Raw genomic sequence first — 14,461 nt, 5'->3', positions numbered from 1 at the left:
AAGGATGAGTTCCAGTCCAAAGAAGGCAAATTTCCGGTTTCCATAGCAGAGTCAAATGAGACCAAATTTATAGATGGATGAATGGATAGACAGACATGCACACATATACACCATAGACATATATACATGTATATGTGTATATGATACATGATGGATCTCTACACATATACACATTTGCATATTTTCAATTTACAAAAATAAACACATTCTAGGAAAAAAGAAACATCATCCACCTTACATCCCACCACTCAGTCATGGTATACAGAATATTAATACATTTTCCTTCTGATCTTGGGATATTTTATTTTTCAAATCAGAGATACGTGTATAGAGAAGCTGTTCAACAATGTTCTTAGATCCTTTTCCTCAGTTAGGATCTTGCTTCAAAAGAGATATTTTGATAACAGCTCTAAGTGAGTGGATCCAATAAATAAGAATTAGGACTGGGTACCAGAAAGCACTTTATTTCTTTTTCTATTATAAGCAAGATTATGCATGATAATATACACATAACACACACACAACCATTATATCATTACAAATAATATTTCTTCATTATGCCCTAAAAAATACTATTAAGCTTTTCTGAAACACAGCAATTTTGCTTAAAACAAATGACTCAAAACTAATGCTTGTGTGTGCTCTTGTCTGCAAGCCCTCTGTCTCAATTAAAAGTGAAGGGATTTAAGCCAACAGAGTCAGACCATACTTCTATCAGTGCCCAGAGTAATGACTATAATCCTGGTTTTCTTTTAATTTCCTTTTAGTGCTTACAATGATCCAAATAAAATAAAAGCAATCTAATATTCTCCTTAGAAGTATCTATTTTGAAAGCTTTCAAATGGTTTTCAATAAAATGATTATGCCTTCTTTTCCCTCAAGCTTACGGCATTTTCAAAATGTCTCAATCAAACACCATGCCTTGAGAATGTGCCATATGTTTTCATGAAAATGTAGCAATTATTCAAGTAACTATTTTACTATCATTCTCATGTTTCTCTGAATTTCCTAATTACTAGTAGTGCTATATACGTGAGAAGATTGAGTCAGATTGCTTTTACGAGATTCTCATTCACTTTTGCATTTTCAAGTTTAGCTAATCACAGAAATACCCTGGAATCATCAAAACCAAACCTTAGACATATTTTGAGACAATTCAATTTTTTTTCCAATTACTTATAAGGGCTTCCAAAGAGGTGACTAGTCAATGTCAAGCCTTATAACCCTAGGTTTCCCACCACGGCACTACTGATATTTTGGGCTGGATAATTCCTGTTGCAAGGGGCTGCCCTGTGCATAGTAGGATGTTTAGCAGCATCTCTGGCCTCTACCTTCTTAGATGCCATTAGCAGCACCCTCCTCCCTCAGTCATGATAGTAAAAATGTTGGTAGATATTGCCAAATAGCCTTGGAGGTGTGGGCACAATTGCCCCTGGTTGAGAAGTTTCCCCCATGAGGCAGACGCTTATTAGTCTATTTACCCCCTATTTACTGATTCTTTGGAATCAGTGTGGAAGTTAACTGACCACTGGAGAAATGAAAAAATGAAGAACCATTCATCATCAAAAAATGATCATCATGAAGTCACCATTTTCTAAAACCTCCAATTTTCCAAACCTCACCAAAAAAGTCTAGTCTTAGAATCCCTAAAATAAGTAAAAAATTTGCTCCCTATGTCCTATTTGTCACTGTCATTCCTTATTCCCCAGCTAGAACTGGGTGAAGCAAGAAAGCAACTTCAATAGGTAAGAATCTGCTGTGAAAAAAAAAAAAAAAAAAAAAAGAATCTGCTTGTGTGTCCCAATCGATATCTCAAGTTTGTGAAATATTGGATGCAAAAACCACTTTTGACATAATAACAGGCTAATCTGGGATTTAGTCTGAGAAACACAGTATTTTAATTAGTATTTCCCAGATCATCACTGTATGTCTCCGGTCTTAGCTCCGAGGAATACATGAGACACACCATGGTCAAGACAAAGAGGACAGAGAGAAGAGTGGATATTTCTGGGAAGAATCTATACTAATAACTACATATCAATATTGATATCATTATAGAGATAGAGATTACAGCAATAGATATGCTCTTCCTAAATCAAGACCCTATACACTGGTTCATGCACCTAGCTCTTTTGCTCAGGAACTTAAAGAAAATTTGCTGATGAATTTATAAGCTCAAACAGAAAAACAGAACTCTGATCTTGAGTCCCTGCCATAGCAGAGGTAAAGAACTAACCTGTATGCGGATTCAGAAGGATGCTTCCGGGTGGGATGCCTGTTGCAGCCTCAAGTGGAAGGAGGATGTAGCTGGTGCTGGGGGCTGCTTGGCCCCCTGCTCCACTCTCCGGATAGGGCACACAGCTAGGAGAGCCAGTGGCCACGCTGGCAGCCAGGGGTGTGCTCTGCAGGGGGGCGTGGGTGCGGGGCAGAGACCCCGAAGAGCCCGTGCTGCTGTTAGACTCAGAGCCTGCCACAGAGAAAAGGAACAGAAAATCATCCAACACAGAGAGCTTCCGATCTAAATGCTTAGTTTACATAATCCATCCTTAAAGAATGAGAGGTGAATACAGCAGGACCAGGGCAACATTTGGGGCTCACATTTTGAGATATCTGCAACATATGTTTCTGATGTGTTGATTTCCTAGGAAAAGGGATATTAAGAATGAGCACTCTCCTTCAGCCTCTCACGTGTCCCTAGGATGGTCCTTTGGTACCCTAAAGGTGCCGACTCAGTGCCTGGAGATGCCCAGGAGTTATTAAAGCCAGGGGGCTGTCTCATTGGAGTTAGGAGAATAAAATGCGAGGTGGGTGTTAAAGAGATTGTAGTTTAAGAAAGAGTCCAAGAATGTGCTGATCATGGGCATAGCTCTAAGGTGCTGGTCCTATAACATCCATAAAGCTGCATTTTAAAGGGGCATGGCCCAAAATAATCTTTTCCCCTCAGATGTGAGTAGAAGAACTGGGTCACTCCTGCTGAGGGTGTTTAAGGTATGTATTTCACATAAATCTTATGAATATGCCCAAAAGGCAGACCCTGAAAGGGCTTGGCCTTAACAAGAATGCTGCATCATTGTTTAGATGACACAGAAGAGTAAAATCATGGGGAGGTTTGTAGACTGTGTATTTTGTAAATATCCTAGGTAATTGGGTTCCAAGGTGGAATCTAACCCAACCGTCCCCTTCTCCCTCTACTGTGGACAAAGAAACACCTGTTATATCCCATGTCCATTAGGCTGTACCTGCCCTTCACCACCACCAGGGCCAAGCAGCTCCAGCACCGTTGACCACCGCTGTCCTGGGCACTGAATATTAACCAGAGCACTGGAGAGAAAATGCACCAAGTGACATTTTGCTATCAGTGAATTCTAACTAACAGATGATCTGGGTGATACCATAGGTTGCAATAGGAATTTTAAAAACTATGTTACCCTACAACCAACAATCGATGTCATTAAAAATGCATTCTTCTGTGTCATTAAAGGGAAATCATATATCAGAAAGAGTTAACATTGTTTTCAAGATCCTAAAATGTGTCCTTGAATTAAACTGGAGACCTTTAAAAATAAGTGATAGGAATGCAGTATGTAATTGCAAAGAAGAAGGGCCACTGGAGAGTTTAGAGGAGGACATAGTTTTCCAGGAGGAGGACAGTGATATTTATTAAGCACTTAGTATGTGTGAGCACCTGGACACACTGTGATAATAAGTACTATTACTGGCTACACAGATAGGGAAGTTGAAGGATAGAGAAATCCAATAACTAAAGCCAACTGTATAGCTATGGTCAGAGAGGGATGTGATCTGGGTAGGCTGATAGGTTTAACTGTGACCCAACACTGCCTCCTGAAAGCAATCACATGCATATGCTAGGTACTGCCATGAATGTTCTCAGCTGGGAATCTTCTCTGCTTTTCCCGAGACTTGATTATTAATAATGATAAAGCTTTAAGTTAATTCAGGATGTACCAATCTGGTTTAGAATGCTGGTGGGTTCTGAGTTATGTATGGGAGAAAAATAAAGAATCTAAAAAGAGATCTGAAAATGCTAAGAGTAGTTTTGAGAGTGTATTGCTGACACGATGCCCCCAACATGGAAGCCCCAGTGCAAATGGTAGAGTGTGTTCGTGGACTCACCCCATGTGATCTGATGCTACATACCAAGTCTGACACTAGTGTGGAGGGAAAAACAACAACAGTAATAAATGATAACAAAACTTCCAGGCTGCAGACAATGAAGTTCATACAAAATAGGTTCAGCCCACCTCTGGGCTGAGGGGTCAGACAGCAGTGGGAAAGGGTTGGGACTAAGGAGGCATGTCCTGAGTAATTCGAGGTGTCAGCTGGTGCTGGCATGGGGTGTCAAGAGAGGGGACTGATGTACACAGCTGATGTGCCACTCTGGGAAAACCCAGAGTGTTTTTTTTCTTTTTGGCTTTCAGAAAATGGCTATGCATCACTGATGTGCAATGTCATGTCCTTCTATCAACTGGAGAAAAGCAGTACCTTCAACAGGAACAATGAGAAAGTGGGGTGCAAAGACAATGTAAAGAACCTTATTCCACAGGTTAAAAGGAAGAAAGGAGACAAATTTAGCTTAAACTCTCAACACTTGCAAAGATGGAGACAGTGAACCCTCATTAGAGGGGTGGCTCAGCAATCACCATGCAGCCAGGGTTAGTAACTGGCCTTTTTTGGCTGGCTTACAACCAACTTTGAACAGCCTGTAAGCATCAGTCTGTGTTCTACATATAGCCAGTGTTACTGAAGATCTTGATCAAAAAAATGGAGGCTAGCAATGGTGATGAAATGCACAGGATTAGAAGTGTTCAAAAAATAAAAAAATAAAAAAATAAAGAAACTGATATTTGAGAACTTTACTGCTTTAGGTGTTGAGAGGCAAAGTGTGTCCAGTCTCCTTTTCTCAGGGACGGAAATGTTAACAATGGCAAATATTTAAACAGTATGTCTACATGACAAGCACTGTGCTCATCACTATGTGAATTACCTGGTCTCATTTTCACAGCAACCTCATTTTGAAAATGAGAACTGATCCTCAGAGATGTTAAGTAAATTTCCCAAATATACTTCACGTATGGCAGAGTCTGCATTCAGACCCAGGCAACAGGACCTCATGGACCACACCCTATGCCCAGAGTCACTTGAGTGACCTGCAGGTAGGGCCAGGGTCCTGACCAGGACTATTCCAAGTTCTAGGAGATACTGCTCAGAAGTGGAAGCTTGACTTTTAGGGGCAGCTGGTGGAAGGTGATGACTGATGGGGGACTCTGGTGAACACTCAAAAGAAAGATAGGAAAGGGAAAAGGGGAAAAATGGGGGGACAGTTGTATAAAAGATTGCAAGGCAAAGCAAAACTGATAACTGGTCAGAGAGGAAGGGTGTGGGCAGATTCCCTTGGAGTAGGGAGCACCCACTCCCCAGGGAGGAAGCATCCTTTTAGTTCTTGTTTGGCCACTGACTACCTTTTTTTTTGTTTTTGTTTTTGTTTTTTAAGATTTGTCTATTTATTTGAGAGAGAGAGAGATTGTGGAGGGGAGAAATAGGGAGAGGGAGAATGAAACTCAAGCAAACTCTGCACTGAGCCTGGAGCCCAATGTGGGGCTCCATCTCACAACTGAGATCACAACCTGAATCAAAACCAAGAGTCGGACGCTTAACTGACTGCATCCCCCAGGTGCCTGACTACTTCTTCAGACCTTTGTATCCTCTTTTGTAAAATATAAGTCACTGGACTAAACGGTGAGTAGCTATGAGGACATTGGCCTTAAAGTTCCTCTCAGCTTGACCAATCTTTGGATTGGCTTCTTTCAGAGGATTGTCCCTCTACCTCCCTTTTCTTAGAGCATTTCTGCCCCTTCAGGGTGTAAATCTTCCACTAGCCCCTTACCCATTTTACAATCAGGTATGTCTTTCTTACAGATTCAGGGGCCGTCTCTTTCAAATGTAATAATCAAGAGAGCAAGTGCTTTTGTCTGCCAGTTTCTGCGGGAGGGTAGAAAGAATCCTGACTTTGATACGTTCCAATTAGCAAGGATGATTTCATTGAACTTACCAACCCCTGTCTACCTTGCCCCAGTGCTTTTCCACTGGTTCACTCCAGCACTTAAAACTCCCCTACAATTCACTGTACGGGGTGGAGTTCAGTCTTTCTCTCCTTGCAATAGTTTTGACCCTGACTGCAATAGTCATGAATAGAGCCTTCTTTATCTGTTCCTTTGGTCCGATGCAATTCTTCTTTTATAAGGACCCTGAACTATAAGTAGTTTTCCCTGAATTAATAATTCAAGAAAATGTTTCTAGATTCAGGGGTCAGAGAATTCAGTAGCATGACTGAAAGCTTCTGAAATTTCAAGGAGAAAGAAATTGCATCCAGTCTGCATTAGCGCTGAATGAAACTAAATACGAAGAAGAGGACTTGATAGAGAGATGAGGTGTCTTGCACTGCCTCTAAAAGTACTCTGGAATGTAGATGAGGAAGGTGACAACAACAAGGATACACTAGGATCCTGAAAACAAAACACCACACCATGTAAAATTACTAAAACAAATCATAAGGATATCTTCTCTCTCCAGAGCAGTTGTTCTCAAAGTATGATTTGAAAACAAGCAATCTGTGCTTTCATAAGTCCTTCCGGTGATTCTGGTGCAGTTAAAGTCGAGAACCCCTGGTCTGGAGATCGAGAGAGAGCACTATAGTAAAGCAATGTCCTCTGGCCAGGGTGGAAAGAAATAGATGTCTACTCATTTTCTAACCTCATTGCTATGACCAAGAAGCAGCAGAGGGTACAGTACAAGCACTGTTTCTGTCCTCTCCACATCCAGGAGGATGTCATGACAAAATGACGCAGTCTACCTCTGTAGCTGTGCACTGGACATCTGGTAGGTGATTGTCACTAAGCTCAGTGTTGGGGATACATGAAGGGAAAGACAGCCCAGGCCTTCGGAGCATGTGCTTATACGTTCAGACTTCAGCAATAAGCTCTTTATAAAATGTAGGAAAACGTGTTCCCACCTGGAGAGAGTCTCATCATTATCTATTTAAAGCTTGAACCTATGTAATTAGAGGAGGAGAAGAGTAACTTAAATGTCACAACTCCAGGCTTGGTTTCTGAAAGGTCAAAAAAAAGTTTGCAATTCCAGTGTGAATAATGAGACAAAAAATTAAAAACTTGCGCTGTTCTGAAGATCCATGACAGCAAAACTGACAGCTTTGCTTCATAAAACCATCCTGGGAAATTGTAAGTTTGTTTTGACATTCTATCTTGATCGCCCTTAATTTTTTTTTTCTTTCAGTTCCTGCACCTTGACAAGCTTTCAAAAGGAGACACTTAGATTAAAAAGGAAAAAAAAAAAAATGTCTGAGGCACTTACAATTTCTAATCATTCTTCAAAGAACATGGTATTTTAGCGTTCTTGAAGTGTTTTAAATGTTTCCAAAGAGCTTTTCTTTGGAAGTGATTGGGGGTGGTGTATGGAGAATGATGATTAGTTTAAAAATCTTAAGAGTTCTCTTGGTGTGCTGGAATTTTTAAGTGCACCGTTTAAGGTCCTTGGTTTTTGCATTTAAAGGAGATTTAAAACTATTTAACCTTTCTTAGTTTACAGGAGCTCAAGTGCACCACAGTGGGTTTTCTTGACTTCAGTTGCTGCAATAATGGGATATAAGAGCAATTAATTAGAGTAAGAAATCAAGAATTCAGCAAATGGTGATATAACAGAAGGCAGAAGGCAGTGTGAGCCCACCTGAATCTCTCCAAGGAGCAGGAAATATGTATATACAGTAGTGGCTGTGACTAAATGCTATTAATTTTCTGCCTGTGTAGGGAAACACGAGATAATTTCTTAGGAACATGTTCAGCAACACAATTATGTTAAACCATTAGCATAATGAGCCTAGATTTCAGAGTGCCCCCTAGTGTGAGTGTGAAGCTTGGCTAGGAAAGTATCCACAGTTAGGGCAACCCATGTCTAGTCTCTGGTTGGTGTTAGCCATTCACATTCCCCTCCCTGTCCTGCAACCCCCAGTATGTGCGACATCCAGGACATGTTGATGAATCACAGCTCTCAACCTCCACCCTAGGCAAAGCCAAAACCAAACAGAAACATTACAAATCATAATCACGAACCAAAGTTCATGGATAACTACTGAATGGTCACCTGTTACCTTCCTGGGATTCTAAGAGATATTTTGACTGAGACCATTTGCAAATAATTTGAAAACGATGGTGACAGATTCTTGGGAGACAGAGGAGCTAGGAATGGCAGACCATGTTGAGGATTTCTGGACTCATATGAACTCCATGATATTAATGCTTCCGTCAGTTTAAAGTTGTTTCTAGGTCATGGTCCTCATTGGGACCTCCCAAAGACTGTCCATGCAAACTTGAACTACCTCAAAAAGATCACTATTCACTTAGAAGAAAACACAAGGTAAAAAAGAAGAGAGAGAGAGAGATGCCTGCACCTGGCTACTTGGAACTCTAAGCCTTTCTGAGGCTCACGTTCCTTATCTGCAAAGCAGGGATGGAAGCACTGAGTAACAGTAATAAAGATAAACATGACCTCATGTTTATGGAGGGCTTACAACCTACTTTAATTGCTCTGTGTATATTAACTTCACAATAACTTTGCCTTATAGGGACTACAGTTATTCCCATTTCTCAGATGAGAAAACTGAGACACAAATAGGTTAAATAACTTGCCCATAATTATACTAACAGCATACCAAAGCAGCAACCCAAACTATTAATGTTGTAATTATCTTACAGTGTGGTTTTAAGAAACCAATCACAGTATTAAATTTTTTAAAAAATAGCTAACTTTTGTTAAAAAGTTATCATGTGCAGGTGCTTTTGTAACCATTTGTATATAAATAATTGAATCTAAACATATATAATAGTTTGTTGAGGGGGAGTAACGTCATATTGTATTATAACCTACATTTCATAGTATCAAAGTTGAAATGACATAGGGTCATTTATGTCAAGAAGTTTTTAAATGGAGTCAGGAGGCCATTGAGGAGACCGGCATTAGACTTGTCCTCACCTGTAGAACTGTGAGCTTTTGAACCGGACCAGACTGCAAATATGCCAAAGACCCAGCCCAAACACCTGCAACATGCTTCAGTAAGAGACAGCTTAGTGATAGCCTTTGAAAACAATTATATTCCATCAAGAACAGCATTGTGCCATTAACACCAACAAAAAAATTCTTTGTAAATAGCACATACAAGAGTTTTCTTTTTGCTTCAAAAACCTCTGACTTCTGCTCCCAGGTGGGACTATTTGGGTTGCTACCCGTATCTGTGTACCTTGAATTGTAATGCTTTCATTCCAAATAAATGCTCTTGCTCGGTTATTGACTCCTGACAATTTCAGATTGACAACAGATAAGGAAGCCGAAGATTAGAGACCTAGGCACACAGCTAGCAAAAGACAGGATTGGTATTTAAATTGCATGCCCTAACGCCCCCAAGTATCCCAGCAATTAATATCACCATCATTAATTAACTGGAAGCAAAGGGAATAATGACCATACCAGTTGGGTGGAATCTAGAAAATACAATAGGACATAAACCCATTCAGTACTAACTACCTGCTTTGGACAATTTCCCGGTACTCCTCGTACTGGATGTGCTGTCACCCCTGGTCAGCACCGTGATGCCCCCAAAACTTGCCGTCTTGGTCATGGTGGGCTTGAGATTGCGATTGGAGCTGTCAGAGTCTGTGCTGCTCCAGGCCCTCTGGTGGTCCGACCACTTTAGCTCATTCTCCGAGCTGCTCTGTCGACTCCCAGAGGTTCTCCCGGAGCCATCTCTGTTGCCTCTGGAGCACAGCCACCGGAAAGATGCACAGGGATAGTGTTACCTTCCATGAGCAGCATGAACATAGGGCGGGACCTTTCTTGGAAGAGCCATCTCCCCAAGACCCTTCTTGCAACCCTTCCCATGAAGCCTGTTGCCTTACAAACAGTGCCACATATACTTCATTGATGTGCAGATGGATAACATATCACATATAATATGCATGTTTATAAACAGAAAAACCAAACCTAGAAATATCACACCATCCCTCTGCCAGTGAAGGAGAAACAGGTAGGAAAAAACATGGTATAAAATACAGTGGTTAACTTCTCTTGTGGAGAGGAGAAGAGGATAAATTTTCCTGACCTAAGTCAACAATGAATCAATGTTTGGGAACAAATAGGATCTCAAATGATTCTAGGAGCAACTCCCACTGAAGACAAGCTTTGTCCCTTTAGCATTAAAGAATTGGGACCATGGGAAGATGCACACAGAACCAGTGAAGCCATTTGTTATTTTCTAACTTTATGAGATGTCTATCTGAATTCATTAGGGCTTTAACAGCACAGAAATCACAGAAATTATTCTGTTAGCCTAGGGTGAGAGTTTTGCCCAGTGAGTTTAACCTTCCTGGGCAGAGGAAAGCATCTTTTAATCCTTTTCACATAGTAAAACTTGTGATAATAACAAGACCAGTATAAACACTACACTGACATGACAATTTCTGAGAGGATCAATGGAAATGACAAAGCTCCACAGGTGAAAGAACACACTGGTTCAAAATTCAAATTGAAAAAGAGTGAATGTATTGGAAGAGATCCAATAAGCAGAAGTGAATTCTGAAGACACCAGAATATCTCCATGTTGGACACAAAAAATCACATGTGTTTTATAGAGAAAGTTGATGAAATTTGCATTTTCATTGGTTTCCAATCTGCTTAAAGAAGAACTTAGTGAATATTTTCAAAGCTTTTCCTGCAGTTAGAAATAAGACATGATGAAAATACTCTAAGATTATTCTCATGGCTTACAACTAAGTAAAGGGCAACATAAATCATGGGCAATAGATACAACCTCTAATTTCATGATCACTAAGCAATGTGGCATGCTCAAGTCTTGATCCAAATCTCACAGATGTGGTCAGTAGCTTTGTTAAAAATATTCTTCTAAAAAAAAAAAAATATTCTTCTAAAGACAACAGTAGACTGTGGAGATGTTAGGAGTTCACACATGTGATTGAAATGCTCACCAACCAAATTATATGGAAGGTACACAGAAAATTTTAAGTTTTGTTTCAACTTTACTTAACGTTTTTTCTGTTTTATAAGAACTTAAGATGGTAAATAGATCCAAGAGACAATAAAAATGAAATGGCTCATCTGTGATAGGAACTTTGTAAAATGAGGGGAGGACAGCAAACTCACAAAACAAAAAGCACTCAGTGCCCTGCTGTCTTGCATCAATATTTTCTTATATTCTCTCTGTTAACACCTCAGGGCTTGCTGGGCTTAGAAAGAGGATCTAAAAAGAGACCACATTGTGAGTAGATAGAATCACACACTCACCAATGGCCAGGTGGCTTGAGTTCTTAAAACTTCTCTTAAATTCAATAAAGCCAGAGGAGGTAGGGTGGAGGGAAGAAACAGCCTTTTCTAGGGTGTGGTGTTCCATTCCTGATTATTTTCCTTTTTTTTTTTTTAAGATTTTATTTATTTGTTCATGAGAGACACAGAGAGAGAGAGAGAGAGGGAGAGAGAGAGAGAGCAGAGACAAAGGCAGAGCGAGACGAAAGCTCCATTCAGGGAGCCTGATGTGGAACTCAATCCCAGGACCCCGGGATCATGCCCTGGGCTGAAGGCAAAAAATGCTCAACTGCTGAGCCACCCAGGCATCCCTGATTGTTTTCCGTTCAAGTTCCAAATTCAACTTTATTCTTTTTGCATTTAATTCTGATTAATTTGACTTGTTTTTGATTAAAACCTGGCAAAAATCATTATTCAGCAACTATGAATGCACCAGGGATGTGACAATAGTCACACTTGTAGCTAATTTGGAATAATGCATATAGGAAAAGATTTGGGATAGTCCTTAGCCTCAGCATATAGGATGCCTCAGAAGGAGGCTCTCCATATGCAGGTGATGATCATGAACTATGCTTGAGTTTCCCTCTCCCTATGTACCTCTGTGGGAGGAAATGCCAGTGTGGCTGAGCCTGTCTGCAAAGGAGTATCTATCGCTATCCTTGGGTGCAAAGTAGTGTGCTGGAGTTGGCAGGCTTCACTCTGGCATTGGGTAACTCCTCTAGACTTGTGCCACATGCTAAGCCAATAAGGCAAACTAAGATTTCCTTAACTTTTTCTACCTCTACTCCACCAATTCAAAGCAGCATCCCAAATTAAGAGCTGTCAAAATTCCCAAAAGAGGGAATTTAGGTTGCTGCTTTAGAGTTAACATTAATGAGATTTATAATAATGCATCTAATTCTGATTTATGGATCCCCATTTATACACTGAAACAATACTTTACAGCTCCATCTACTGATTATTCACCTTAGCACTCACAAGATGAGGTCCAGAATTGAGTTTCATATCTATTTGGGAGTAGAAGCATAGACTTCATAGACAAGCATAACCACAAGTGCCTACCTATCTCCTAAGCCAAGTCTTGTTCTTTTCCTACTAGAAACCAGAAAGACAATAATAATGAAGTGTCTGCTCATCAGGAGAAGTTGGCCTTGGTGTATGTAATGAGAATTTGATCCCAGAGTAGTCATAAAGCATATATTCTCCAAGTTCTATTTCTCTGCTGATTAATATAAATAATATTTATTTTCCTTCATATCTGCACATGGTTTTGTTTTGTTTGCTTTTTACCAATTTAGATATGATGTATGCTTTGAGTTGCTTTTACCATTATGCACATGTCTTTGTGCTAACTCATCTTCCTGAGTTTCTGTGTTTGGTGACTTGGTGTGTGATGCACTCATATTAGAGTTGACTGATCTGAGTAGGTGGTAACTCTGGCTGGGGACCAGATTTGGGCCTGTGTAAAACCAAGTGGCCCACTATAGGGGCAAGAACTCACATTTCACATATTCATTGGCCTAAATAAACCAGGCTGTGGTGGGAGCATAGGAGTACTGGTAAATTCTTCTTGTTCTCTGGGTTTTGAGAAGAACAATGCCGTGTTATCTTTTTAATCTACAAATGTGATAATAAATGTTCCATTGATAACAAGGGGAAGGCAATTAGGCTATGTAATTCAATCTAGAAAAGTGAAGGAAATTTTTAAAAAGTATTTTTATTTCTGCCAAGCTGAAAAGGGAACAAATTAATTCAACTTTTCTAATGATGAGGTCCTAAATTCACATTTACTACAAAGATTTTCTGAGCACTCAATCCAATAATTTTTTTTTGGTCTTTTCTTCTTTCTAAGAGAGCAAGAGGTTTTGTTTGTAAACAAATAAGTTTTCTCTTTCCTACAACAGAGATGAATCCTAACATTCCTAAAAGCAGTAACATATTAAATATATAAAACATATTGAGTACATTGATAGCGTTATGTATTCTTTTTGCCCTATAGTGCATATTAGAGGTATATTTAATAGGATAGTAACAACATGGGCATGGTCCCTCTGTTTTCATGGAGCTTTCAGCCTAGTATAGAACTTAAAATATGCAATATTAATACATAATAAGTACATATATATCCATTCCCCTTATCTTACAAAGATCTTACCTTAAATAGTTCATTATAATTGGAAGTAACCCTGTAATTTCCTTTAGAAATAAAATCTGTGCTTGAAAAATGCATTGTTTGAAGTATTATGATGGACAGTAGTAGCCAAAACTCAACTATCAAATGGCTTTGTCATTGGTTTCTTTTCCAGGATCAGGTATGTATATATAATTGGAGACTATCAAATAAATTTTAACTTGGTGTAATGTAATTCACCAAAGTTGAACTGAGAATGTTAAATCAGAGTGCTTCCAAAGTTAACCTTTGAGGGGAAAACAAAAACAAAACCCCACCAAAAATGGGAAATCAGAGGAAGAACTCAAGAGGATTATATACAAAGCAATAATTTCCTAGCCCTGTATCTCACATTATCCAATATGGCCTCAGCGCTAGCTATGTAACAAGCTTTACAAAGATGTAACCAAACATATTTATTTCATGAACAGATATTTTACACTAATACACTTATATTTAACATTGATTCTGCCACATAATCTGAAAACACATTTTAAAAAAGTAAACCATACCAACCGAAAGAGCTGTCTTTTCTTATAGGTCTCATTGCATATGTTACTGTCTTCCAAGAGCCTACTGGAAATGAAAAACATGGTTTTTATGATATTAATCCTACTGACACTAAATGCCCTATGTTAAAAGGATGTGTACTCCTTTGTAACCTACCTCTCTTGCAAGTCAACCCCACAGACTATTGTTTTGTGTATGATGTTGAGTTTTGCAATAATAAGTTAATGACAGCCTGCATTTTCCCTATCCTAGGATTAAGGTGCCAATACTAGATAAGAAAGAAAGGAAGAAAAAATAGAAGGAATGGAAGATGAGAGGAAAACAAAATAAGCTGATGTTTAATAGACATTTAATTAAATTTAATTTAATAGACATTTA

General features: G+C 39.3%; 1 protein-coding gene across 25 annotated transcripts in view; it reads right to left on the bottom strand.

Moving 5' to 3' along the window:
- Positions 1–14,461, bottom strand: part of ARPP21 (cAMP regulated phosphoprotein 21) — a 155,673-nt gene that overhangs the window by 63,388 nt on the left and 77,824 nt on the right. For 12 of the 25 annotated variants that reach the window (XM_038570345.1, XM_038570349.1, XM_038570346.1 and 9 more), the window contains 3 exons: positions 14,090–14,149; positions 9,610–9,842; positions 2,237–2,467 (listed from right to left, as the gene is read on the bottom strand). In XM_038570345.1, the coding sequence (XP_038426273.1) occupies positions 2,237–2,467; positions 9,610–9,842; positions 14,090–14,149 (524 nt within the window). The remainder of the gene's footprint in view (positions 1–2,236; positions 2,468–9,609; positions 9,843–14,089; positions 14,150–14,461) is intronic. The other 13 variants (XM_038570361.1, XM_038570351.1, XM_038570357.1 and 10 more) reach the window with 6 other exon arrangements.

This window comes from Canis lupus, chromosome 23 (genome assembly GCF_011100685.1).
Source record: "Canis lupus familiaris isolate Mischka breed German Shepherd chromosome 23, alternate assembly UU_Cfam_GSD_1.0, whole genome shotgun sequence".
NCBI classification, from domain to species: domain Eukaryota; kingdom Metazoa; phylum Chordata; class Mammalia; order Carnivora; family Canidae; genus Canis; species Canis lupus.
The sequence above is the reverse complement of the archived record's forward strand: the minus strand, read 5'-3'. Positions and strand labels throughout refer to the sequence as shown.